Genomic DNA, 26,432 nt, shown 5'->3' on the forward strand with positions numbered 1-26,432 from the left:
AGTCAGAATTACATAAAATGAATAAAATAAAGTGAAATGACTGCATTTTTCAAAACATGCTCTGTAATTTTCATATTAATCAAAGATAGCCGAGTTATCAGAAGTGTATAAAGTGTTTGCATGTTTGTGCAGTATTACAGTAAAGTTATTTCACAGAATACAGCCATTACAAAACATATTTCACAAATTACAGTATTTCAAAGAGTTTATTGTGCATTTGAATGTTATTACAAGCTCACAGAACATTTTTTGTGTATAATTACAAGGCCATATTTTCAGTGTGTTTGTACATACTTTGTGGGCATAGCAGATGGATTGTGAAAACCCAGTGCACTTGTGTTTGACAGTAATATTGCTGAGAACTGGAGAGTGTTTGAGCAGGAGTATGGCATTTTCATAGAGGATGCATTTTCTAATAAAGATGACCATACAAAGGCACTTATTCTACTTAATCTATCTGGGTCAGAAGCCATTAAAAGGGAACGGTCATTTATGTATGCACCTGCTGTCTATACAGGAGAGTGGAGAAATCATCATATTGTTGTATTGGCTGAGTCAAGGGAAGACCCAAAGTGCTTAAAACGTAAATTTAGAGAAATGTGTAACCCCCAGACAAATGTTACTATGGAAGGGCACTTATTTGCACAAGAGATCAAAAGCCTGGTGAAACTGTTGCAACATATATAAACTGACCTGAGAAATAAGGCTAAAACATTCAGATTTGGTGATTTAAGGGATGAGTTGATATAGGAAAGACTTGTGTGTGGTATAAAAGATGATGCTATGAGAAAGATTTTGCTTTGAATAAGGCCATTGAAATTTCTCAGCTATACGAGCTCACAGAAAAGTGCACAAATATGCTCACAAATGAGAATAGCTCTAGAAGGTACAGTGGATAAAGCTCACATTCATAGCATGCAGCACATGGTTAAAAGAAACAGGCCCAAGCACACAGCAGCAACTGTAGCCCCTGCAGCACTCCCTGGTAAACCCCAGGACTTTCTAGCAAATTCTAGAATTCACACAATCTCAGTGAAGTATAAGAGTGAGTCAGCAAACTCAAAGCATGGGCCCCAACCCAGTTTCATTCCCAACTGTCGTAATTGTGTTGGAAGTCATGAATCTAAAAGGGAAAAAGTGTTTAGCTTTTGGTCAGCAATGCCACAAATGCAATAAATGGAATAATTTCAAAAGGGTTTGTAAATCAAAAGGCCCACATTATTTTATTAAGAGGGAACATTTTAAGGAATGAGTTGATCAATTAGAAAGCTGCAAACCTACTCTTTATGTTAATGGGGTGTCAGTACTTCATGAACCGGTTACTGCAGTAGATTTAAGGGTAAAGAATGAAGTATTTTGTACTGTTCAGATAAATGGTAAACCCACAGAGCTCAAAGCTGATACAGGTTCCGAGTGCAATGGGTGCTTACATATTATCGCAACCAGATTTTGACAGTTGCGAAATGCGCATACCACCACAGATAGGAGTTCATGAAACAACTGAAAGTGTGTTTGTAAGGTTTACTACTGCCCAAAAGCATTACATTGCTTTTTGGAGAAGGAGAAGGAGTCTGTTCCTGTTTTCCATGCATTACACAGGCACGCTGCAGTTTTCATGGGTGCTATCGTACTAGCATTTGGATTAGTCTGAATTTGTAGAAGGAATTCTTCAGAGAAGTAAAACACAGACACTAAGAAATTGTTTTAGCTACACTTGCTTACGTTTAACCATTCATGTATTTATAAAGTGTCAAAAAAATGAAGATGAGCAAAACCATCAGTATTGTGTCTGTTTGTTTTCTCTGAAGGATTCCTTCCACACAGTGAAAAGAATCCATTTGTCAGACTGAGAGCAGGCACGACAATTCAAGTGTGCATGTGTGATGCATGCCAAAAAAAACAGGAAGAGGATTTTCTGCAATATTTGTGTTCCTCAACGAAGTATGCGCATTTCCCAACCACAAAAATCTGGTTGTGATAATACGTAAGAACCATGCAATGTTATGTCAGCAGAAAGCTTGTTGCTTATAGAGGTGAATAATTCAAACTGAATGCACAGTAGTGCTTTCATGTTACTCTGCTGGAAGATGCTATGACTTGTTATTCTGTGTGGTCAAGAGTCATGTCCAGTCATTATTAGGGCTCAGAGACAGTTTAAAAATGGGACTGCTTTCATTTAATAAGGAAGTCCACCATGTTAGCTTGAAAGACCACTACTATAATTTCTCCAAGTACATTTTTTTCTACCTATGTTGATCTTTTTGAAGACAAACTAGGCAAACATCCAGTTGTGTACTCCATGAAGTTAGACTGAGAGGTCAGTCCAGTTATCATGCCAGCACATAAAGTTCCAATAGCCATGCAGGACATAGTTAAAGCCTGGCTAAATAAAATGGTGTGACAAGGTGTGAGTATCTTGCATGGTGGTAGCTCATAAGAAAAGCTCAGATGAAATCAGAATATGTATTGATCCATGAGATTTGAACAAATGGCTAAAAAGACCTCATCATCCAATGCTCACAGTCGATGAAGTCACAGCCTTGATGCCAAATGCCACTGTTTTTTCTGTCTTAGATGCAAAGAGTTCATTTTGGCAAATTCAGCTTGACAAAAAAATCTTCATTGTTCACTATTTTCAGTACTCAATTTGGCAGGTACAGATTTTTGAGAATGCCACATTGCTCACTACTTTCAGTACTCCATTTGGCAGGTACAGATTTTTGAGAATGCCATTTGGGCTAAGTTCTGCAAGTGAAGTCTTTCAATGTGCAATGGAGCAAATTTTTTTCTGGGTATCCTTGTGCTATTATAGTAGCCGATATACTAGTAAGAGGTAATGGTGAAGATGAATATGACAGAAACCTCAGAAAGGTTCTAGAAAAGGGATGTCAAGTGAATCTTAAGCTCACTCCACAGAAATGCAAATTCAGGCTATAAGGTTACTTATGTTGGCCATTTATTCAGGCTTGTGACCAGACCAGTCAAAGCAAACAGAATTGCTCGAGATGCCAGCTCCAGATAATGTTCAAGCTCTTGGCATGGCTAACTACCTAGGCAAGTTCATTCCAGACTTCAGCCAACTTTTAGCACCACTTAGAGAGCTGACACATAAAGATGTATCCTGGTCTTGGTTAGAACAGCACTAAAGAGCATTTTATGCCCTGAAACAGAGAATTGCTAGTCTACCAACTCTCAGATACTATGATGTTCACAAACCAGTTACACTTTCCTGTGATGCTTCAAAATTTGGTCTTGGTGCAGTCATTCTGCAAGAGGATCAAACTGCTGCCTATGCATCGAGAACTCTTACCCCAATTAAGATGCACTATGCCCAGATTGAGAAAGAGCTTTTGGCAATTGTGTTTGCATGTTCAAAGTTCCATGATTATGTTTATGGTAGACCTATCCATATCGAAAGAGCCACCAACCTCTAGTCACTATCTTGAGAAAACCTATGCATTCAGCTCCAGCCAGACTGCAACATATGATGCTGATATTACAAAAGTATAATTTCAGTCTTGTCTACAAGAAAGACAAACATCTTTATATTGCTGATACATTATCCAGATCACCCCAAAATACCACAGAACAGCATGAGAATGATAATCTTGATTTTGAAGTCATGGAAGTGAGAATATTTTCTTCCACATGTCTTGATGAGCTGAGAGATCACACAGCCACAAATCCAGTTTTATAGAGGCTCAACCACTTTATTCAACAAGGATGGCCGTCAAAGCAATCTAGTTTACCTTATGAAGTGCCTTATTTTCCATACAGAGATGAGATTTTGTCTGATAAAGGTATCATTATGAAAGGTCCAAAAGTAATTGTTCCAAAGTCCTTGCAACCAGAGTACATTACTATCTTGCATCATGGTCACCCAGGAGCCGACTCTACTAAAAGAAGAGTGAGAGGGCTAGTATTTTGGCCTTCTGCATCACTAGACATTGCAAGAGCACTTTCATCTTGTTCCGTGTGTAATAGTACTAAGCCACATCAACAGAAGGAACCACTTAAACTAAACAAGATTACAGAACTACCATGGTCGACAGTAGCCACTGACATATAGAAAGACCTTCTATATAGCCCACCTTATCACAAAAGGGTTCACATCTAGATCAAGAGAGGTCATTGTGCCCCTCTACTCATCACTCATCAGGCCCATAATTGAATACAATGCCCCATTTGGGATGTACCTTACCTGACACCTGCAGCAACTGGAAGACCCCAAAAGTACCTCACCAAGAGGATCAAGGGACTCAAACAGATGCCCTACGCAGTTAGGCTAAAGAAACTCCAGCTCTACTCGGTTGCTTACCGCCTACTCAGAGGTGATCTGTGCCTGATGTATAAAACCATGTCCAACCCAGAATTAATGGACATGCTCCACCTCAGGAAATCCAAATCCCTTAGAGCTACACGCTCCAGGGACTTAAACCTCAACACAGAAATAAATAGGACATGCTGGAGGGACAGATTCATATCCCAGAGGCTCCCCTCACTCTGTAACACAATCCCAATCCATGTTAGGCAGAGCCCCTCAATGACCCTCTTCAAGAGAAATCTTGACGAGTGAATAGGAGATCGTAGGTTTACCCCTGGGATCTCTTCTGTGTCCCTACTAGACAGAGGCACAGTAAACTAACCTTAAAAGGGCTTTCTTCTGTGACCTACTATACAGAGGCACAGTCAACTAATCTAAAAGGGTGGCGAAAGCCAAACACACTCTGGCTAGGCTTATAAATGCCCTAGGGCAGATAGCCTAGTATCAACCTATGAACCTATGAACATCTTCGAGTGGAATGGTCAACATTATTTGGTGTTAGTAGACTCTTACTCCGGTTTGTTTGAGATTGACTTACTTCCTAACCTAGCAATCAGTACTGTTATTACTAAGATGAAGCATAATTTTTGCAGTACGTGGTAGTCTGCACAAAGCTATTTCTGATAATGGTACACAGTTTACAAGCCAACAGTTCAAATGATTTGCTGAAGAATGGGACTTTGCTCATGTCACAAGTAGCCCTGAGTACCTGCAGTTAAATGTTTGGCAGAACGTGCAGTTCAAAGTGCAAAGCAGTTACTAGAGAAATCAAAATGAGACAATAGTAACATTTTCCTGAATCTCTTGAAACTCAGAAATGTTCCTCATGATAAACATCTTGGTTCACCTGCTCAGAGACTTCAGTTGAGACAAACCAGAGCCACATTAATAATCAATGGTCAATTGCTGATTCCATGTGTCAAGAACAACAGGTCAGTGAAAACCAATCTGTTGAAGAAACGCCTAATCCAGAAGGCCTACTACCATAAAACCACCAAACTGCTCAATCCATTATGAGAAGGCGATATGGTAAGGATGCAAACGTCCAGAGAATATGATCGGATTGGTGTCAGGAAGAGTATTTGCCCAGAGCCGAGATCATACATTCTGGAATTACAAGGAGCAGAGTTTAGGTGGAATCAGAAGCATTTAATACCCGTGTCCGAGTCTATACCACAGCATATAGCCTGTGAGAAAGACTCTTTATTTCAGAGTGAATTGTCCAGTATTTTAATTCCAGAAGAAGTGCAGAGAACACTCCTGTTCCTGTGACAAATCCAGAAGTTCCTGATATGAGTTGTTCACCAAAGACTGTCCATGTTGCTAAATTTAATCCAGATTGTTATATTACGAGATATGGCCACATCTCTAAACCCTGTAACAGATACAAACTTTGACATGAACATTATGTTTTATTTCTAATGTCTATAGTAATGCATGTCTAACTCTAATGTTGTTTTTACAAAGGGCAATCTTTTTAAGAGGGATGATGTAGATCACTGTGTGTGTGTATGTACCTTTAAGAAGCTATCCAAGGGCTTGCACAAGTGTATAAATACTGAGCACGTGCAAGTCTGACTGCCATTTTGTAGATAGCTGTTGAGATGTGTATGTATGTAAGGTCTGTCTGTTAACTAGTTCGTTCATATTTAATGATGCTGCTATTCATCCTGATGTGTTTCTGTGTATTAAAGCATCTAAACAAAATACCCTGCCTGATTGTCATCTATGTTAGAGAAGGACAAGCAACAGCAAGGTTTACACTGCTGTGTGGCCAGCCCTGCCATGGTTGTTCTTTTATACCATACACTTGCATGCAATTTCATACCTATGTCCAGTTTAAAGTGTCCAATCCAGCTACTGCATGTCTTTGGAATGTGGTTGGAAACCAAAGCACCTGGAGGAAACCCATGTGAACACAGGGAGGATATGTAGACTCCGCATAGAAGGCTCCCCAGCCAAGAATCGAACTGAAGAACCTATTGCTGTGAGGTGGCAGCACTATCCACTGCAACACTGTGCCACTAGAAGGCAGGTGGTTATTCTGGCCAACGTTAAATGATGGCTAGTAGTGGCTTGCTGGCTTAAGCAAAGCACATTATTGGAACGAGAGCACAGTGACTGAATGTGGCTTTGAGATACCTCATATATTACTACAGAAAAAAACATGGGGAGACAACCAAACACCTTATAAATATAACATTGTTCTCCCTTCCTTCCGATATTGTGATTGCAGTGCCAAACTATGTCATCAACCCAAAGTCAGTGTCCTTGTTCTGGAGCAAGTTAATATTTGATATGCTCATTTAGTTCATAAAAATGGCAATTGGGTAGCCCTGTATACAAGCCAGTCCAAATGTGGCAGGTATGATGGAGTGCCAGATTTATGAGTTACAGGTGTTGTGCAACAATTTCAAGATGTTTTGCAGAAATCACAACAATCGACCGATTAGCATGAAGCGAGAAATCTGTTGTTTATTTTGGTGCAAAAAGTTAGATATCTTTACAGACACAATAATCCACTTTCTGACATTGGTACATGCTGGGAGTCTCTTTTATTTCCTTTTAATTATTTTTTATGTAATATTTATTAACCAGGTAAGTGAACTGGTCTCCTGACCATTTTCAGCAACGATCAGGGCCAGTAAGGCAAAACCAGTGCATATAATAACAAAGAAGAACATTTAGTGATGCAATATATTCATAGAGTAACATAACTGCACATTCACTTTTATGCCTGTCAGCCAAAAACAGTACATAAAATAATACAAAAGTATATTTAATGACACAGAACATGCATAGCTTTACACAAACCATTACATAAAGTGCATAAAATAACACTACATAATACAACACAAACTAACAGCACATTATTCAACAACACTTTGCCTTATTAATCAGTAGAACAAGCAGTCTTTTCATAAAGAGGGGTGGCACAAACCATCAGTAAAATAATGCCATTAAAAGAAATGTATTGTAAGGTATTATACTGCTAATGTTAACAGTTTTATAATATGTATATACTATGTTCAAAAGGTCTATACATACTCATATGAAACTAGTTTGTAAAAGTCTGAGTTTCCTTAATGTATACTGAAACATGGTGAATACTGCTATTTGACAAGACAACTGTCAGTCATTGAGAGGGAAGTACATTTAGATCAGCCACAATATTGTGGCTATTTCTGATTATAGTACGTAATAATGATGAGGGTAGCGGAATTACAGAGCACAGAGCACACCTGATGTAGCTCCAGAAAAACAGATCGTCAAATCTAACCTGTTGGAACAATACCACACATCATTTAGGTTGGCTTGTCCAGGCTCCGATGTCTTTGACATATAACTGAAAATGAAATTATTATTGGTTCTAATATTAATAATTTGCCTAAATGTAGAAAATAAAAAAAATAAAAAAAAATAAAAAATATATATATATATATATATATATATATATATATATATATATATATATATATATATATATATCCTCTGAGTGTGAGGCTCTCTGGTTCGATTCTTGGCTAGGGTGCCTTCTGTGTGGAGTCTGCATGTCCTCCCTGTGGTCATGTAGGTTTTCTCTGAGTGCTCTTGGCTACCTCTCACATCCCAATGACATGCTGTAGGTGGATTGGACACTCTAAGTTGGCCCTAGGCGTGACTGCGTGTGTGTGTGTGCCTTCTGTGGAAGGCTGGACGCCGGGCTGGCAAACATTGTAAAACACCACTGCCAATCATGAGTGGACAGGTGATCTGCTGTGCGATATATATATATATATATATATATATATATATATATATATATATATATATATATCCTCCATTGTACTATTATATTACTTATCTTGCTTGTAATTCTTTTAAGCAAACAAAAGTTATTGCTAAGGAAAGTAGACAGTGTATGTTTTCTCTGACTCTCTGTTGTCGTAAACACATCCGCCACAAGAAAACATTTAGAAAACAGTTTAGAAGGATGATGGTTTATTTCTAAGTGAAACCATAAACGGTTTCAGGTCAGTAAAGGGAGAATATGACTTTTCTCTTCAGTGATCCACGTGGAGGCTGAAAGGCTATATGTTGTTAGATTGCTATAATGGCAGCATGATAGAGGGAGCACATCGTATACGTCAGCAGCCATTTCAGCTCATGTACGCAGATTCCTGTAGCAACTTGCAAATGTATTATATGAGAGGCAAAGCTCTCCTTTCTTACCTGATAGCAGGTAAATAATAAAAATGCAGAAGTTAGAATTCTCCATCCGTGTTGTTTTGCATTTTTCAGTTTTTTCTTCTCCTTGATTAGGATCTGTGGATGACTACCTACTAAGTGACGTGGTATTCTGAGAATTACTGATCCATTGCAGCAGCTCTTCAGACAGCCATTCTGACAATGACAGATTCCTGGAATTTGTTTCAGCACAACATACTTACAAAGCATTTCTTAGACACTAATGATTTCCGACAAATATTTAAGGCAAAATGTGGATCTGAATACCTAACCACAGCAGTAACAACTAGCAGACCATCAAATCAGAGCATAAATGTTCCTCCTTTATTAGCTCAAGCAGAACAGACATTTGAACCTGCCACTTTGTTTGCAAAACAAAAGAGTTTATACTAGACTGCTATATTTCCTGTAGTAAGAAAACAAGCTTGTCAAGGCAATATACTGAAGAGCTTTAGCGGGAGATTAACATTTTGCTTTGCACCAAAATGTATGTGATATGTATATTAGTGATTATTAAATTAAATGTATTTATATTTCTGTTTGTCTTTACAGCATTATTATGATAACTTTCTCTATTTTACTGCAGGCATTTACAGTAATTGCAATTTTTAATGCCATGAAGTTCACTCTTGCAACACTCCCTTTTTCAGTAAAGGCATTAGCAGAAGCAAAAGTTTCTTTGAGCAGAGTAAAGGTAAATTGCATCTTTGAAGAGTTAACATTTTTGACTGTCAGTTCAGTTTTAATTTTTCTTTAAACTTCTCTATGTCCAATGTTTATAATAATTGTTTGATATTTCAGAAAGGTAAAATAAAATAGGAATAATATTTTATATTCATCAGATTTTCCGATATACCTACTATGTATGAATAGTGGGATTAAACTGTGTTTAAGAGAGCATGTGAGAGAGGATATAAAGACTACTAGTTAGACTAGTTAGTACTAATGGAGTACTAAATACAGTTTCAGGATGTATCATGCGAGATGAAGGCATAACATAACACAACTTAACAATGTGTGTGCTTTTACATACAGAAGGTTGACATTGGATTCACAGTGAAAACCCTTTTAGATCTGAGAATGTTTTCCACTCAGCATCATAAAGCGGGATTATAATAATCCTAAAGTAGATATTTAGCATGAAAAGTTATAAGAAACATACATACGACCTTCTCAGGGATATGTTTTGGTCACTCGCCACTTCAGTTCTGTACACAAACAGTTCCACAATCACAGTGCTACTTTGATGATACTTTATTTGTATAATACTGGAATGAAAGCGTGAGATTAAACAGTAATGCTGATTTTTCCTATGCCAGGAAACTTTAATTTACAGTTTGATTTAAACTGAACCTACTAACCTATCTTCATGTAGCTGCTGAAAACTTAAATCTGGTATGGGATGAGTGTCTTAATTTATGATAATGAACATGTTGAGGTATGATTTGAGAGTGCATAGGTGTTTGCACAGTGGAGCTCCCTCTTTTCACAAGCGATACAGACTAAATTATATATGTGTTATGCAGAAAAAATATCATTCACAAATAGTTTAATCTTTCTTGCATATGTGTGCTACTTAGAGGATTAAATTTTGTGGTCACACTCGAGCAATTCAAGGTGATAATGTACTCTTTTGTGTAACGGTGTATGTCTCAGAAAATTAAGGAAGTAAATGGAAAGGAGAATAACTTTCTGGAACATTTTTCTGGCTTCATATGTCCCTTACCAGCAGCAGTGAGAACTAAGGATAAGACATTACTACACTTTACTACTGCAGAGCTGAAATGAATGTGATTGTTTAATCCAGAAGGTGGATGGAACCGAGCACACAGAAACTGCTCAAGAAGGCAAACAACTCTGTAGTAAAAGAGAAAAAAAAGCCCTGTGTGTTGTCTTTCCCAGAACCAGTTGCTATTAATAGCATATAACATAATGGCTTTGCGGTGAGGCATGTAAATGCTGGCACCAAGGTTTCATGGGTTACATATTTAAACCACTGTTCAATTCAAGCTGAAAATCCATTTCATAGTGCTTTATGATGATGTAGCTACTTAAAATGTGAAACAAATGTAGTATTGTTCATTTTAGTAATTTAGTAAAAATTTATTTATCATTTAGTAAAAAATAAAACATTTTCACTTACCTTATGAGTGAAATACTCCTTTAGTCAGACAGTGTCATAAGAGATCTAGGGACTATTGTTGATAATTCCTTATTATTTTGTCATTATGTCTCCATAGTATTCAGAAAGCATTCTTTCCAGTTCATTTAATCTCCAAAGGCATCCCCACTAGATGCATATATTTTTCTAACTGTGTCATTCAACTTTACGGACCTCAGAGATTCATAACTTAAAAGATCAGTGGCCTCAAAACTCATAGTTTTCATGAGAGACTGAAAGCCCCCTCTCTGCACTCCATCTCTTTCAGATGTGTATCAACCCTTTCCTTCATAGAACAAATGGTACCTCAAATATCCAGTTAAAGGAATTAAATCTTTATCAAAGATAAGTAAAACAGTTTGGCTTGACAGATTCATATCCAAACCCCTCCTTTTCCTTTGAACACACTTCCACTGTATGTAAAGGAGAATATCACCATGGCTACCTTCAGGGTAAACATAGATCGCCATGACCATCTTCAGGGTAAACATAGATAATTGGATGGGCATCCTCAAATTCTCCCCTCATCTATCTTCTTTGCTCTCCTTGAGGCTAGAGGGAACCTTTCAATTTTTTTTTTTCGTGTAGGCTTGTAATAGTCTTGCACTGATGGCCTAGTGGTAGTGCTTATCTGTGAACCTAAAAGAATTAAATGTAGTAATAAGATAATAGCATTTATTTTGTTAAACATATAATATCTATTATGTACCTCACAAAGAGGATTACCGGCCTCAAACAGATGCCCTACAAAGACCGTCTCAAAAAAGTCCAGCTTTACTCCATAGCATATCACCTACTCAGAGGCGATCTCTGCCTAACATACAAAGCTATGTCAAGCCCAGATCTATTGGACATGCTCCACTTAAAGAAATCCCAATCCCTCTGAGCTACATGCTCTAGGGACCTAAACCTTGTCACTACAATAAACAGAACATACTGAAGGGATAGATTCCTGTCTCAGAGACTTTCCATACTCTGGAACAAACTACCTATCTATATCAAACAAAGCTCCTCATTAGCACTCTTCAAGAAAAATCTTGATGATTGGATGGGAAATATGAAATTCACCCTGGGGATCACCTCTGTGGCTCTGCTCGACAGGAGCACAGGAAAATAATTTTCTTGGGTGGCGAAAGCCAGGGTACCTTTTTATCTAGGCTTATATAGGGCCCAGGGCCAATAGCCTAGTACCTACCTATGAACAGGAACAAGCTAGAAGAGTCTGGGCTGTTGTAGCCATCACTTATCTCAGCCCTCCGACTAAGTCAATGACACTGGAGCATGTTTAACTTACTGCCAGCATCCAGCAGTTGGATCCAAGACAGAAATGTGGTAAAGATGAGATCAACACTTAGTCAGTACTGATGGAATGACAAAAGCTGTCAATAGGTCATAGAGAAAGTGCCAGTCATTGTAGCAAATGACGTTTCAGCTTCAAGGCTCACTAGGGTCAAGACTCAAGGGACAACCCCCTACCACTCAGATCCTGAATTTATAACAAGGATGTAGTTATATAGCCAAAGGTGTAAATCTTCACAGTCACACTTGATACAAAAAGACCAAAGATGGAGCCACACATGCTGTTCTAATAGCCAAAAGGGCCAAGAACTGTTTATAGTCATGGGTAAGAAAAAAGTCAAGCTATAAGAAGAGATCTGTTTTAGATCCTTTCCCAGTTTGAATATTACTGAGATAAATCACCTGTTTTACCTCTCTCTTGGAGCAGTTTAGCATGAACAAAAGTACTATAATCCACACGATTCACACTATAATGTCCTATGGATAGGGATAGGATATCCAGCCAGTAATGTCCTTACCATACAAACTATAATCTAGACCACTGTATCTGCCATCAGCTTCTCTGTCAGTCTTTGTAAAACCAGGCTCTCTAGAAACAATATGTCTTTGTCCTATATTTATCTCAGCTGCATATCTGCTGTGTAATATCTGCCATAATTTTAATGAAACCTGCCAAAAGTAGAATCTGAAGGGGTCATATCTGTGCTTTAGTGTTTTGAATCTGTTTATTTTGAATTCAGCATTTGCAGGTCTTAGAATGAGAGATTTTCAGTTGGAGGTTATGTATAGTGTGTGTTGTGTATCTGCAGTTGGTTGTGTTTTGTTTGTTTATGAGACTGATTGGTTGTGTGTACCACAGGTCCCAATTCACTGCACTGGTCTCTGTCAAGATACTCGTATCTACCTATCTATCTATCTATCTATCTATATATGTGTCTATTTATCTATACCAATAAACATATATATATATATATATATATATATATATATATATATATATATATATATATATATATATATAAATGTAGATAGATAGACAGACAGACAGATACTGAATGGCACATCAGATGTTAATGATGAAATATGCTGTTTGTTCTTGTAAAAACACACTTTTTGATGCAAACATACTAATTTGCTGAGTAGTGTTGTAATTGGGCAGGGGGTTATAGATTGTGAAATGCAGCGTAAACATTTTGATACATTAAGGTACAGTGCACAGCAGCAGACCCTGATTGACATCACCCGCTGTAACGAAGCTGCAATCCAGCTAGAGAAAGAGCCATTTGCCTCTCACTGGAGGAGTGGTACATAAAAGAAATAGGTACCTCTCATGGCAGATGTAGATTTTGTTTAGGCATAAAGACTGTCGGTGGTTGTCGTCTGGACCAAGTAAGAAAATATATGGATTTCACCAGAAAGTGTTTGAACATTTTTGCCAAAGGTGGAAATCTGACTAAAATGTAAGATACGTCTTTGTGCTTGTTTATGTTTACTTATTTTTCACTATAACTAAAGTTCACTACACTTAGGAAGTTTTCCTCCAGTGCATTGCTAACCACAGCAATGCTGGAGACTGCAGGGAGAATTTGGATATTTTATTCCTGATTCACAGCCTACGAGTTTGCCTATATTTAAGACCTGTTTCCACAATCAAGAAGAAAACACTTGTATTGCTTGTAAGTGAACTGTCACTCCTGGTTTACTCAAAATGGTGAAATATAGAAACTGCAGTACAGAACAGCTAAAACCTGATGCAGTCCATGTTGATCTTCCAATATTAGAGTGAGTCTACCAACAGATTACTGGTTGTCTTTGCAAATATGTACACCTGTTAGAATTCATGATGGCCACTCCAAAGACTACCCTACCACTGAAAAAAAATCAGCAACGGCAATGATCCTGAAGTATATTGTGTTGCCCTAGAATGATATGCAACCAGTAAAAGTGGGCAGATGTTGACTGAGCAAAGATGTTGTCTTCCTGTCTAACAAGGGAGGCCCTAAAAACATACATGGAGATGGAATGTATAAACATTTTGGGCTTTAGCAAATGGAAAAAAATGACTAGGGCTAGTGTATGTGTCCTGAAATTAAGGTATAAAATTTCATAACTGGATACTTTACAGTAACAAAAAGGTAAGAGCTCAAATGCTTGATTTAAAGCACGGTTTAAACTTATGGGTAAAACCAAACGTAAATAGCAAGAGCAAAGTTACAAAAAAAAACAAGCCAATAACATAATTAAAAATGTTCAGCTACTTGCAAACCCAGGAACATGTCAATAAGTAAAATAAAACAGTATAAATGTGGGAATAAGTGGTACATTGCTAAATATTGTTTGGCTATTAATATTGAATGTAACAAAAATGAGATTTTAACCAAGCTGCTAAAAGTAAAAATGTGAATGCTTTGTCTTTTACAATTATAATTTCTAAATAACATCCCCTCCCAGTGTCCTTTCTTAAACAACATTTCTATGTTGAGCTTGAAAATGGTCCTCTGAGAAATGAAAAAAACAAACAGATAAAACAAATTCATAGGTTCACAGTTGTTTACTAGGCTAACTACCAGTAGGGGCTTTTTAAGTCTAGCCATGCATCCCAAATCTCTGACAAGTTCCGGAACCCTTCAAGCAGGGGCTTGGGAGATGAAACATTTACAAGCACTGGCTTGGGAGATGAACCATTTACAGGCTGCCTGTATCCATTAGTGACATCGGTGCCACACCAGGGATTAATTTCCAGTTCCCCATCCAATCGTCCAAGTTACACTTGAATTGGGTTAGGGAGGAACTCTGCTTCACATGCATAGCCTGTTCCAGACATGAGGTAGTCTCTGGGATACATACCGGTCTCTCCAGCATGTCCTATTTATATCACAGGCAAGGTTTAAGTGTTTAGAATGGGTTACTCTGGTGCTGTTTGTTTTGTGGATATGCAGGAGGTCCATCAGAGATGGGTCTGACAATGCCCTCTATGTCAGGCATAGATCTCCCCTCAACAGCCTGTTGGAGCCTTGAGGCAGTCTGCATAGGACATGTTACTTATGCCCTGTATTCTTTTATTGAGAAACTTTGGTGGATGTTCCAATTGATGGATATGCTTGGTTAGGTACATACCAAAGGGGGCACTGTACTCAATGATACATCTGATGAATGTTGGATATAGTGGAACAATGATCTCTTTGGACCTAGATGTCATACTTTTGTTTATAAGTTGCTCAACATAGAATGATTTCCTCACTACTGTAGGCACGTGATGGCAAAAGGCTAGATTACTGCCTCTGTACAGATGAAAAGTGATAAAATAACTTCTTGACCAATAGAGTCAACCTATGGCTTTTGTGTCATGACTAAATTAGCTGAAAGTACAACACTAGTGAATGGGGAGGAATTAAAGTGATTGCTAGAGTTTGCAAGCATGGTTACACTAAGGAAATCATGCCTATAGGCATACATCTTATAACAAAATACATATGAATGTGATGAGCGTTCATGGAGATAAGAAAGAGCAGCGTATAATACTTATAGAACAATAGATACTGTTGGGTAAAGGACTACATCATGTAGCTTTACTTTCTAATCAAACACATGATGCTGTTCAAACACTGTAGAATTTGTGGGGGATGGAACCTAGTCCTATACTCTATGGCCAGAATATACTTCAACTAAAATGAAGGGGCAGCAGCAGCAGTCTGACATAATGTTAAGACCCCACAGATGTCCATCTATTCCTGGTAAGAGTAGACAGGGTAGTATTGGCCGGTCTCCCAGCTGATGACACAGCTGTAAATGTACTCCTACTAAAAATGAGGGATAACAATATCAGTCTGATACAATGTTATAAGTACGCACACTTGATAAAAAGGGATAGGCGGAGAAATGCCAAAAATGGCTAAAATATGTTTTTTGCTGAAATACAGATAAGAACCTCAGAACTACAAGAATGACCCAGTTAGTAAGTTAGTGAAAGCCTAGCTAGACTGATAGGGAAAAACCTTGAGTGTGTAATAGGGAACTTTACCACAAATTCCAGTCACAAAAGTAATGAAGAGATGGAAAGGGAAAACACAGAGGGTACACTTAAAAAGAGAAGAACGGATACCAAAGGACACCTCTAAGTTTCAGTTTGTAGGGTTAAAACAGAGGCCTAATCAGAATCAGGACATCATTTCCAAAACCAAGAGCAGAAGAGAATCACTGGCATGAGATGTCTTTCACAGACAACGACATACAACTGGAGTCTTAGGTGAGACGGCTGTACACTCCACCTCATCTCAGGATATTGGTAAACATGTTCTTGACTTGGTAAATTTGTAGATAAGCATTAAGCATTGCCATAAAATGTAGTGGGAGTAGAAGAAGAAACAGATGAATAGGATACCCATGTCATATCCCTGCTTGGGCTGAAATATGGCTTACAACAAAGGTGAATAAAGTCAGGAGATACACTATACCAACTGTTAGTTCCAAAAAACTTATAGAAGTGATGAAACTGACACATAGTCATTTAGTCCGAGAACACTTAAGGATGGACAAAACTAAAGCTAGAATTTTAACAAGGTTTCACTGGCCTGTTGTCATACAAGTCATTGAGAATTTCTGTACTACATCCCCAGAATGTCAAAAGAATCCACCACATCCTGGGTTCGGAAGTCTGCCAATGCTTATTCTAGTTTCTGTGGTCCCATTTATGTGGATAGCCATCTATACTGTCGGCCCATTATTAAAGTCTAGTAATGGCTACCCATAGTTCTGGTGGTTACTTACTGCACGGCAAGATTTCCTGAAGCAGCAACATTGTTAGTCAAACAGCTATTGTTAATTTTCCTCATTGCAGGAATACCCAAAGAAATACTCACAGACCAGAGAATACCATTTATTGCCAGGGTAATGCATTAGGTTTTTCTGTGTTTCATAGTAAAACAGTTAAGAACTTCATTGTACCACATTCAAACTGAGGTATTAGTGGAATGTTTCATTAAAACTCTATGCTAAGGAAGGCTATACAACAAGATGGTAAGACCTGGTATTCATTACTTCCCTACCTCCTATTTGCAGTAAGAGAGATATACCAAGCTTCATCAGGTTTTGGCCCATTTCAATTACTACATAAAAGACATCCCGAAGACATACTCAGTAGCACACTTTGCAAATGTGTCAGATGAGATGACAATTGTAATGCCAATTAAGGAACATATACAAATGGCAAAAGGAATGCAACAGAGAGTGTATAATAATTATATCAGCGTCAGTGAATTCAGGGTACAGAGTGTTAATATTCACTGGCTCTGCATAATTAAATTCCTAATAAGACAGCAAGAACACTGACATAGTAGAGATATTGAATGAAATCAATAACAGGATAACAAAGACAAACAAACTGGAAAGAGACAGACTAGAGCAGACATACCACATAAATCTGTTAAAGTCATGCAGACATGATGAAGCCCTGTAGTCATCCTGGAAGCTGAGACAGATACCAGTGGTGTGTTATCATGGAATACTATCCCTGGTGCTGAAATAAAATGAAAAATTGTCTGACACCCAGAGAAAAGAAATGGAAATATTCTTACTGAGAAGTTAATACGTTTTTCAGTGCCAGCTGATACCAAAAGATTAATTCAGCATCACATTGAAACTGTGCCGTGGGAGAAGGTAACTGTGAAGCCACTGTTACCAGAATCCCAACGAATGTCAATAAGTGGTGATGTGAGAAAGATGCTTAAACTGGGAATCATTGACGAGTCCAGTAGTAAATGTCACAATCTGTCTTACTTCCCAAACCAGGTTTCCTTAATATTTTGTAATGAATTCAAGCAATAGAATGACATGACATTTATCAAATATCCTGAGTGGGTGATCTCTTTCAGAGGATAGGCAAAGCAAGGTTTTTGACCACCCTAGATTTCATCAGGTGTGACTTGCAATCGAGCTTAACCCATGAAGCAAAATAAAATACATCATTCTAAACTCCTGAAGTATATTTCATTATATTGTCTTATTTCTAGGACTTCATGGATTTCCTTTCAAAGACTCATGGATGCTCTTTAGAAAGCTCATCGCAGGTACTCAGCTGCATATTTTAATGATGCAGTAATTAATTCAGAAGAGTGAGAATCATATTCAGCCAAGGAATAAGCTATGCTAGAATATTAGGACAGTCAGGACTTATTGTTAATGTTGCTGAATGAATGCTTTGTATAACAGAATCCAGATATTTAGGATATGTGACTGGGAAATGGATAATTAAATTGCAAACAGTTAAGCTGTTAACTGTGAAGAACTGGCTGATACCCAGTACCAAGCACCAAGTACTGGCATCTGCAGAGGTAGGAGGTAATTATATTAAGTCTGTACCCAATTTTTCTACCACAGTCTGCACCCTAACAGATCTTATGAAAGGTAGGGCACCCTACCAACAAACTAAGTTGCACTGTAGCAACAGACAAGGCTTTTAATCAGTTGAAAAATACTTTGTGTTCAGAGACAATATAAGTCATCTCTGATTTTGGCAAACTATTTGTCATTTATACAGACATATCTGAAGTGGGGATATGAGATGCACTTTTACAAGAAATAGATGGGGAGAACACCCAGCCTGTTATATTAGCAGAAAGATGAGCAGCTGAAAGATGAGATAGTCTGATACTGAGCAACAGGGCCGGGCCATGAAAAAGGCTCCAACTTTATTACACCACTATTTATAAGACCAATGCTTTACATTAGTCACTGACCACACATACCTGCAATGGTTGCATAAACAGAAAGTTGTCAACAGTAAGAAGGACATGTGGGCTTTATCCTTATAACCCTTCAAGATCACAGAGAAGCAGGGGCCTGGTACAAAGAATACCAACATGGATGGATCATCAGGGCCTTAAAACATATCCTGAGTAGTGTAAAACCAGGGATGTTATGCTGGGGGAGGGGCCATCGTGGCATAGTGGATGTTAGGTAATAAAATGTATGCTGTTCTTGTCTTATGAAGATACTGTTTTTTGAGGTGAAATACTGATTTCCTGTATAATTTACTATTTTAACAGGTGTTTATAGACAGTGAAATGTGACTTAAACCTTGTGATACTGTTTGAACTGAGAGGTTTATGCAAGATATTAAGGAAGAACACACAACAGAGGCCCTGATTGGAATCACCTGATGTAAGGATGTTAAAAGCGAGGACTGTAACCCATCAAGACAGGGAAATGTGTCTTTTCGTGGGGCTAGAGTATTATTTAGTAACAAAATTGGCCTCTCAGTGTAGAGGGAGAAGTTTGGGAGAATTTTTCCAGAAGCAAGGAGCCTTCATGCTTGCTAACTGGAGGATTTACTGAAGATTCCCAGGAAGAATAACTCATGACCCAAAGGAGGCTATGTTGGACTTTGTCAGAAACTGTTAGCATACTTTTGTTCTTGCTAACAAATAAAGTTTGCTTTTAGTTGCCAGTGTAACACACAGTGACAATGAAGTGTCATCCGTGTAATTATGATTGATTAGCGAAACTGGTTTGTGTGTTAAAAAGCTAGTGACCTAATTATACCCCACAAGGTTTATGTGTTGAGTGCTGGATATATATATTTTTTTGCTTTTAATTATATATTTTACCCATGCACTTGTTTTGGAGACCTTTGTACTGTGCACCATTTATGTTTCTTCCCTCTCTATTTCTATACACACACACACACACACACACACACACACACACACACACACACACACACACACACACACACACACACACACACACACACACTATAATATTTACACAGAGACATACATCTACATTTATTTATTTTATTTTACATTTGTTTACCAGGAAAGTCTGACTGGACACAGGTCCTTTTTCAGTGGTGGCACAGAGAGAAAAGCTCCAGATACAAGGATATTGTTAACATATATTAGCATATATAAAGTACCAGTTACAGAACAATTCAGTAGTTTAATAAACATACAGGATACCATTTTGATGGCAAAAAAAATACAAAAAGTTGAAGACATACATTTCATTACATGGAAAAAAGTCTTGTTATAAATCATAATGCTACAGTTGCACTTGTAATGATCGAGAGGGTCATACACAATCATACAGATGTAGTTGCTACAAATGCAACTGAAATGATAAAAGGGTTAAAGTCTTATCAGATGAAGTTACTACTTGTTGTTATATAAGATAAAAAGGATAATAGATTGCTTGAGAAATCATGAGGGCCTAACCACGGGAGTAACAAGAGCAAAGCCAGGTGTCCACTACATGTGATTTGAGGAGCTTTTTGAATCATGAGATAGATCTGTTAGACGTTATTGGGGTTGGCAGTTTATTCCAAATTTTAGGAATATAGTTAGAGAAAAGAAATTTGTCAGCAGAGTTTTGGCTTTGGTGGCATCTAGAAGGTGTTGGTTACTGGAGTGAAGACATCGAGCTGTGGTGTACGGTTGAATGAGTAGGTAGAGAGAAGGGGTTTTATCAGGTTGGTGGAGAATTTTGTGGGCAAAGGTTAGTTGATTCCCAGTTACAACTATTTAGAGTGATGATGAAGCTATTTAAGTTGAATTTCTTTTTGTTTCTGATGAAGTGTTAGGTTGGTTGGATGACTTGGTAAGTCCGTGTCCTAAAAGAAAGGTTGGCTGATGGTCACTTAGAATGTCTGGCAGACAGCCTGACTGAGATACCTGAGATGGGTTGCTAACCAAAATTCAGTTAAGAATTGCCTGCCTTTTTGAAGATTTATCAGTCCTTTTAGGGGAGGAGATGAGGAGCAGTTAAGTCAATTGATATTGAAGTCTCCCATCAGAATTGTTTCTTGTGGGTGAGAGCTGGAGACCTAGATTAGTACGGTTTCCAGAGTGGGGATGTTGTTTCCTGGTAGGATATAACCACCAATAATATTAATACTTTTTTGGGATTCATTTTTAATTTGGCAAAGTTGGGTTTTGCATTGTCAGATTTAGAAATGTTTATGACAAAGTGGTCTAGAATTGGTCTAGAATTAGGTGAACCCAGCCACTGGGGATGCACAAGCCAGTGCATTTCTTTGTGCCGGTCCCAAGCCAGGATAAATGGTAAGGGTTATGTCAGGAAGGGCATCCGGTGTAAAACCTCTGCCAAATGGCATATGCAGACAACAATACAGATTTCCATAACGGATCAGTCGAAAACCGGGTTAACAATGACCGCCACCAGTACTGTTAGCCAACAGGGTACTGGCAGAAATTGGGCTACTGTTGGCCGAACGAAAAGAAGAGGGGGGAAGGCATGCCCGAAAGCAGAAAGAGGAGGAATGTTTTAGTGAGGGTAGGAACTTTGAATGTTGGCCGTATAACTGGTATAGGGAGAGAGCTAGCTGATATGATGGCAAGAAGGAAGGTTGATTTATATTGTGTGTGCAAGAGACCAGATGGAAGGGGAGTAAGGCCAGGTGTATAGGAGGCAGGTTCAAATTGTTCTATCATGGTGTGGATGGCAGGAGAAATGGGGTAGGGGTTATCCTGAAGGAACAGTATGGCAAGAGTGTTTTGAAGGTGAAAAGAGTGTTGGATAGAGTGCTGTTTATGAAGCTGGAAATTGATTGTGTAATGATGAATGTTGTTAGTGCATACTCTCCGCAGGTTGGGTGTGCGATGGTTGAGAAAGAAAAATTTTGGAGTGAGTTGGATAAAGTGGTGGGGAATGTACCCAAGGGTGAGAGACTGGTGATTGTAACAGATTTCAGTGGGCATGTTGGTGAAGGGAAAAGAGGGGATGAGGAAGTGATGGGTAGGTATGGTGTTAAGGAGAAAAATGCAGAAGGTCAGATGATAGTGGATTTTGAGAAAAGGATGGACATGGCTGTGGTGAATATGTATTTTAAGAAGAGGGAGGAGCATAGGTGACATACAAGAGTGCAGGAAGATGCACACAGGTGGATTATATCCTATGCAAGAGGGCCAGTCTGAAGGAGATTGGAGACTGTAAAGTGGTGACAGGGAAAAGTGTAGTTAGGCAGCATAGAATGGTGGTCTATAGGATGATGTTGGTGATCAACAAGAGAAGGAGGAGTGTGAGGGCAGTGCCAAGCATTAAATGGTGGAAGTTGATAAAGGGTGATTGTGAGGCGGAATTCAGGGAAGAGTTAAGACAGGCACTGGGGGGAGTGTAGAGTTACCGAATAGCTGGGTAACTACAACAGAGCTGGTAAGGGAGACAGATAGAAAGGTGCTTGGTGTGACATCTGGACAGAAGAAGGAGGTCAAGAAGACCTGGTGGTGGAATGAGGAAGTACAGGAGAGTATACAGAGGAAGAGGCTGGTGAAGAAGTGGGATTGTCAGACAGATGAAGAAAGTAGACAGGAGTATAAGGAGATGAGGCGCATGGCAAAGAGAGAGGTGGCAAAGGCTAAGTATAAGGCATATGGAGAGTTGCATAAAAGGTTGGACACTAAAGAGGGAGAGAAAGACCTGTACTGATTGGCTAGACAGAGGGACTGAGTTGGGAAAGATGTGCAGCAGGTAAGGGTGATAAAGGATAGTGAGGGAAATGTACTCATAAGTGAGAAGAGTGTGTTGAGCAGATGGGAAGAGTACTTTGAGGGGCTGATGAATGAAGAGAATGAGAGAGAAGGTTGGATGATGTGGGGATAGTGAATCAGAAAGTGAAATAGATTAGCAAGGAGGAAGTAAGGACAGATATGAAGAGAATGAAGAATGGAAAGGCTGTTGGCCCAGATAACACACCAGTGGAAGCATGGAGGTGCTTAGGAGAAATGGCAGTGGAGTTTTTAACCAGATTGTTTAATAAAATTTTGGAAAGTCAGAGGATGCCTGAGGAGTGGTTAAAAAGTGTTTTGGTACATATCTTTAAGAATAAGGGTAATGTGCAGAGCTGTAGTAACTACAGAGGGATAAAACTGATCAGTCACAGCTTGAATTTATGGTAAAGAGTAATCAGCAGTATGGTTTCTTGCTGGGACAGAGCACTACAGATGAGATGTTTGCTCTGAGAGTGCTGATGGAGAAATATAGAGAAGGTCAGAAGGAGTTACATTGTGCCTTTGTGGACTTAGAGAAAGCATATGACAGGGTACCTAGAAAGGATGTGGTATGGTATGAGGAAGTTGGGAGTGGCGGAGAAGTATGTAAGAGTGGTACAGGATATGTACGAAGGTAGTGTGACTGTGGTGATGTCTGCAGTGGGAGTGACTGATGCGTTTAAGGTGGAGGTGGGATTACATCAAGGATAAGTTCTGATCCCTTTGTTATTTTCAGTGATGATGGACAGGTTGACAGACGAGATCAGACAGGGTGCCCCATGGACTATGATGTTTGCAGATGACGTTGTGATCTGTAGTGAGAGTAGGGACCAGGTTCAGGAGACCCTGGAGAGGTGGAGATATGCTCTAGAGAGAAGAGAAATGAAGGTCAGCAGGACTAACACAGAATATATGTTTGTGAATGAGAGGGAGGATAGAGGAATGGTGAGGATGCAGGGGGTAGAGTTGGTGAAGGTGGATGAGTTTAAGTACTTGGGATCAACAGTTTAGTGTAATGGTGAGTGTGGAAGAGAGGTGAAGAAGAGAGTACAGGCAGGGTGGAATGGGTGGATAAGAGTGTCAGGACTGATTTGTGATAGACGGGTACCACTAAGAGTGAAAGGGAAGGTGTACTAGAGGGTAGTGAGACCAGCTATGTTATATGGGTTGGAGACAGTGGCATTGACAAAAAGGCAGGAGTCAGAGCTGGATGTGGCAGAGTTAAAGATGTTAAGATTTGCACTGAGTGTGACAAGGGTGGACAGGATTAGGAATCAGTATATTAGAGGGTCAGCTCAGGTTGGATGGTTTGGAGACAAAGCCAGAGAGGTGAGATTGCATTGGTTTGGACATGTGCTGAGGAGGGATGCTGGGTATATTGGGAAAATGATGCTAAGGATGGAGCTGCCAGGTAAGAGGAAAAGATAAAGGCCTAAAATAAGGTTTATGGATGTGGTGAGAGAAGAATTTGATTTTGACAAAATAGATGATTGACAGTAGGGCAAGAGCTACTGTCTGATCTCAGATTTGGAATTTTTATTTAGCAGGGAGTGTGGTGGTGCAGATGAACTTGCTCCCTTGCAAAAAACATTGGATTTTAGTTAAATGTCCTGAAGTTATATTCTGGAGCATGCTCTCTTTGTTGTCAAATTATTTCAACTATTTTGCATTGACATTCTGTACTTTCAGCATTTCTCAGTGCAATAGGTATGGAGTATGGAGGTACTCAACAGAAGCCTACCAAAAGATCAGAGCCCTTCCAAGTGCAAACTACATGCACACACTGCAAAGCAAATACAATCCACTACACATAACAACACACACACCAGTGTTTCAGCAAATAAGCCCATAAGGCAAAACACCTTAAAACCCAATGTCCTGGTCATAGGCGACGCCATAGTGAAACACACAGATGTCCTACTCACCAGGCTGGATAAGGGGAAGGTCACGTTCAGCTGCCTGTCAGGGATTCATCAAATCATGTACGCACTCAAGTCACTCAGCAACAATTACCATTATGAATCTGTCATAGTACATGTTGGTCTGAATGACTTGAGACGTACCTCTCTGGACTATATGAAGAGAGGCATGACCAAACTCTCGGATTATGTATCCCAGGCAGTTATGTCCCTAGTCTTAAGCAGCATTCTACCTAGGATGATGCCAGAATATTGACAAAAAATGATTGACTTCAACGATTGGCTCAGCTTCTGGTGTCAGTTCAGGGGGATCCAATATCTGTCAGCCTGGGAAGGCATGGCTGACAGACCACATTCTTTGTCAGAGATGGTTTTCACCTGTCCCCTCTAGGCTTTCAGATACTGGCAAAAAGGCACTTGCCTCCCCCATAGTGCCTTTTTTAGGCAATGTCAAAATAACAAAATTTCTAATATAAAAAAAATTCCACTCAAGACAAACTCAAGGTTATGCTGCTTAATGCTAGGAGCCTAAACAGGACACTGCACTCCCTGGAAGCACTCCTCACCTTGAAAGATGCTGACGTCCGTGCAGTCACTGAAACATGATTCAAGGCTGCAGAGACCATCCCAGCCATGCAAGAATACAATGACTTCCACACATTCAGACACCAAAACGACTATGAACGAGCCAAAGGTGGAGGTTTATTCATCTTCATTAAAGCCAAATACACCTCGAGACTGGTTAAACAGTATGACTCTCTTGAGCTACTCCAGGTCCAACTAACTATAGGTAAAGCACGTTGCCACATCATTGCTAGCTACAGGTCCCCCACCATGAACCAAGAGAAGCACACTGCTTACCTGGACTTACTAGAGTCACTCACTATACAGCTAAACACTTTGGTCATGGGAAATTTCAACTATCCTTCCATTGACAACACAAGCACAAACATCCTTGCCCTGAGGTTTCTGTACTCTGTCAATACAAATGCCCTGGAACAGCTAGTCTGCACCCTCACAAGGGGCTCAAATGTCCTAGAGTTATTACACAACAACTTGGGGGGGGGGGTAATCGCACTACCCTCTGTGTGTTGCCCTCCCTGGTAAGGTAAGACCATAAATCTGTCTCATTTGAAGTAACGATCAAATATGACACCCCCACATGAGCAAAAAACTGAAAAATTTCTCCAAAGCAAACTGCAGCCTAATATGTGATGGTATAAAAAGTTTCAAACCCCCTGCTAACACAACCAGCAATGACTCCTATCTAGAGGAGTACACAAATGCCCTGTATAACCACCTAAACAACTGTATAGATTCAGCTGTACCTGACTGGATCAAAACCAAGGCCTCTTGAAAAAACAGGCCACCCTGGTGGACCTAAAGTATAAAGAGGTTATATAACAAAAGGAAGAAAATGAGGCCTAAGAACAAGAGGGAACTCTGTCAGCAGAGGAAGGATACCCTCCACAGCTTGAACAAGCAAATTAGATCTCTTGTAAAGTCCTCTAACCCTAGTTATAAATCTAAATTAGCATCCCTAGCTAAGGATAATTGTAAGACATACTTTAGCTACATCTGAAGTCTAAAATGGAACTCCCAACTATGTACCAAACTTATAGTTGGCAATACCTGTCATACTAAACCTGAGGAAAACACCAACCTGCTAACAAACAGATTTGGTGCAAACTTCACCACCCTGTCCCCACCAGCCATACCCCAAAACAATACCTGACAGCAGTTCTCTATGTAGTATCTCCAAAGAGTGGGTCATATCCATGCTCACCAAGGCCAAAAACATGGCTTCTATGGGACAAGACAGCATTCCAGGCTGCTTACTAAACAATCTAAAACAAGACGTAGTGGAACCACTTGGTACTCTCTTTAATCTCAACCTGAGCACTTGCTTTGTTCCAGCAGAGTGGAGAACAGCAACAGTAATCCCCTTGCACAAAATGGGTCCATCAACTGACCCTAGGAACTATAGACCCATAAGT

General features: G+C 39.2%; 1 protein-coding gene across 1 annotated transcript in view; it reads left to right on the plus strand.

Annotated features, from left to right (window-relative positions):
- The window catches only part of ABCC12 (ATP binding cassette subfamily C member 12), a 1,155,696-nt gene that overhangs the window by 638,326 nt on the left and 490,938 nt on the right, over nucleotides 1-26,432 (plus strand). The window contains exon 10 of the mRNA XM_044081948.1: nucleotides 9,138-9,245. Coding sequence (XP_043937883.1) covers nucleotides 9,138-9,245 — 108 coding nt within the window. The remainder of the gene's footprint in view (nucleotides 1-9,137; nucleotides 9,246-26,432) is intronic.

Source organism: Protopterus annectens, chromosome 8.part1, assembly GCF_019279795.1.
Source record: "Protopterus annectens isolate FY-2018-M chromosome 8.part1, PAN1.0, whole genome shotgun sequence".
NCBI classification, from domain to species: Eukaryota; Metazoa; Chordata; order Ceratodontiformes; family Protopteridae; genus Protopterus; species Protopterus annectens.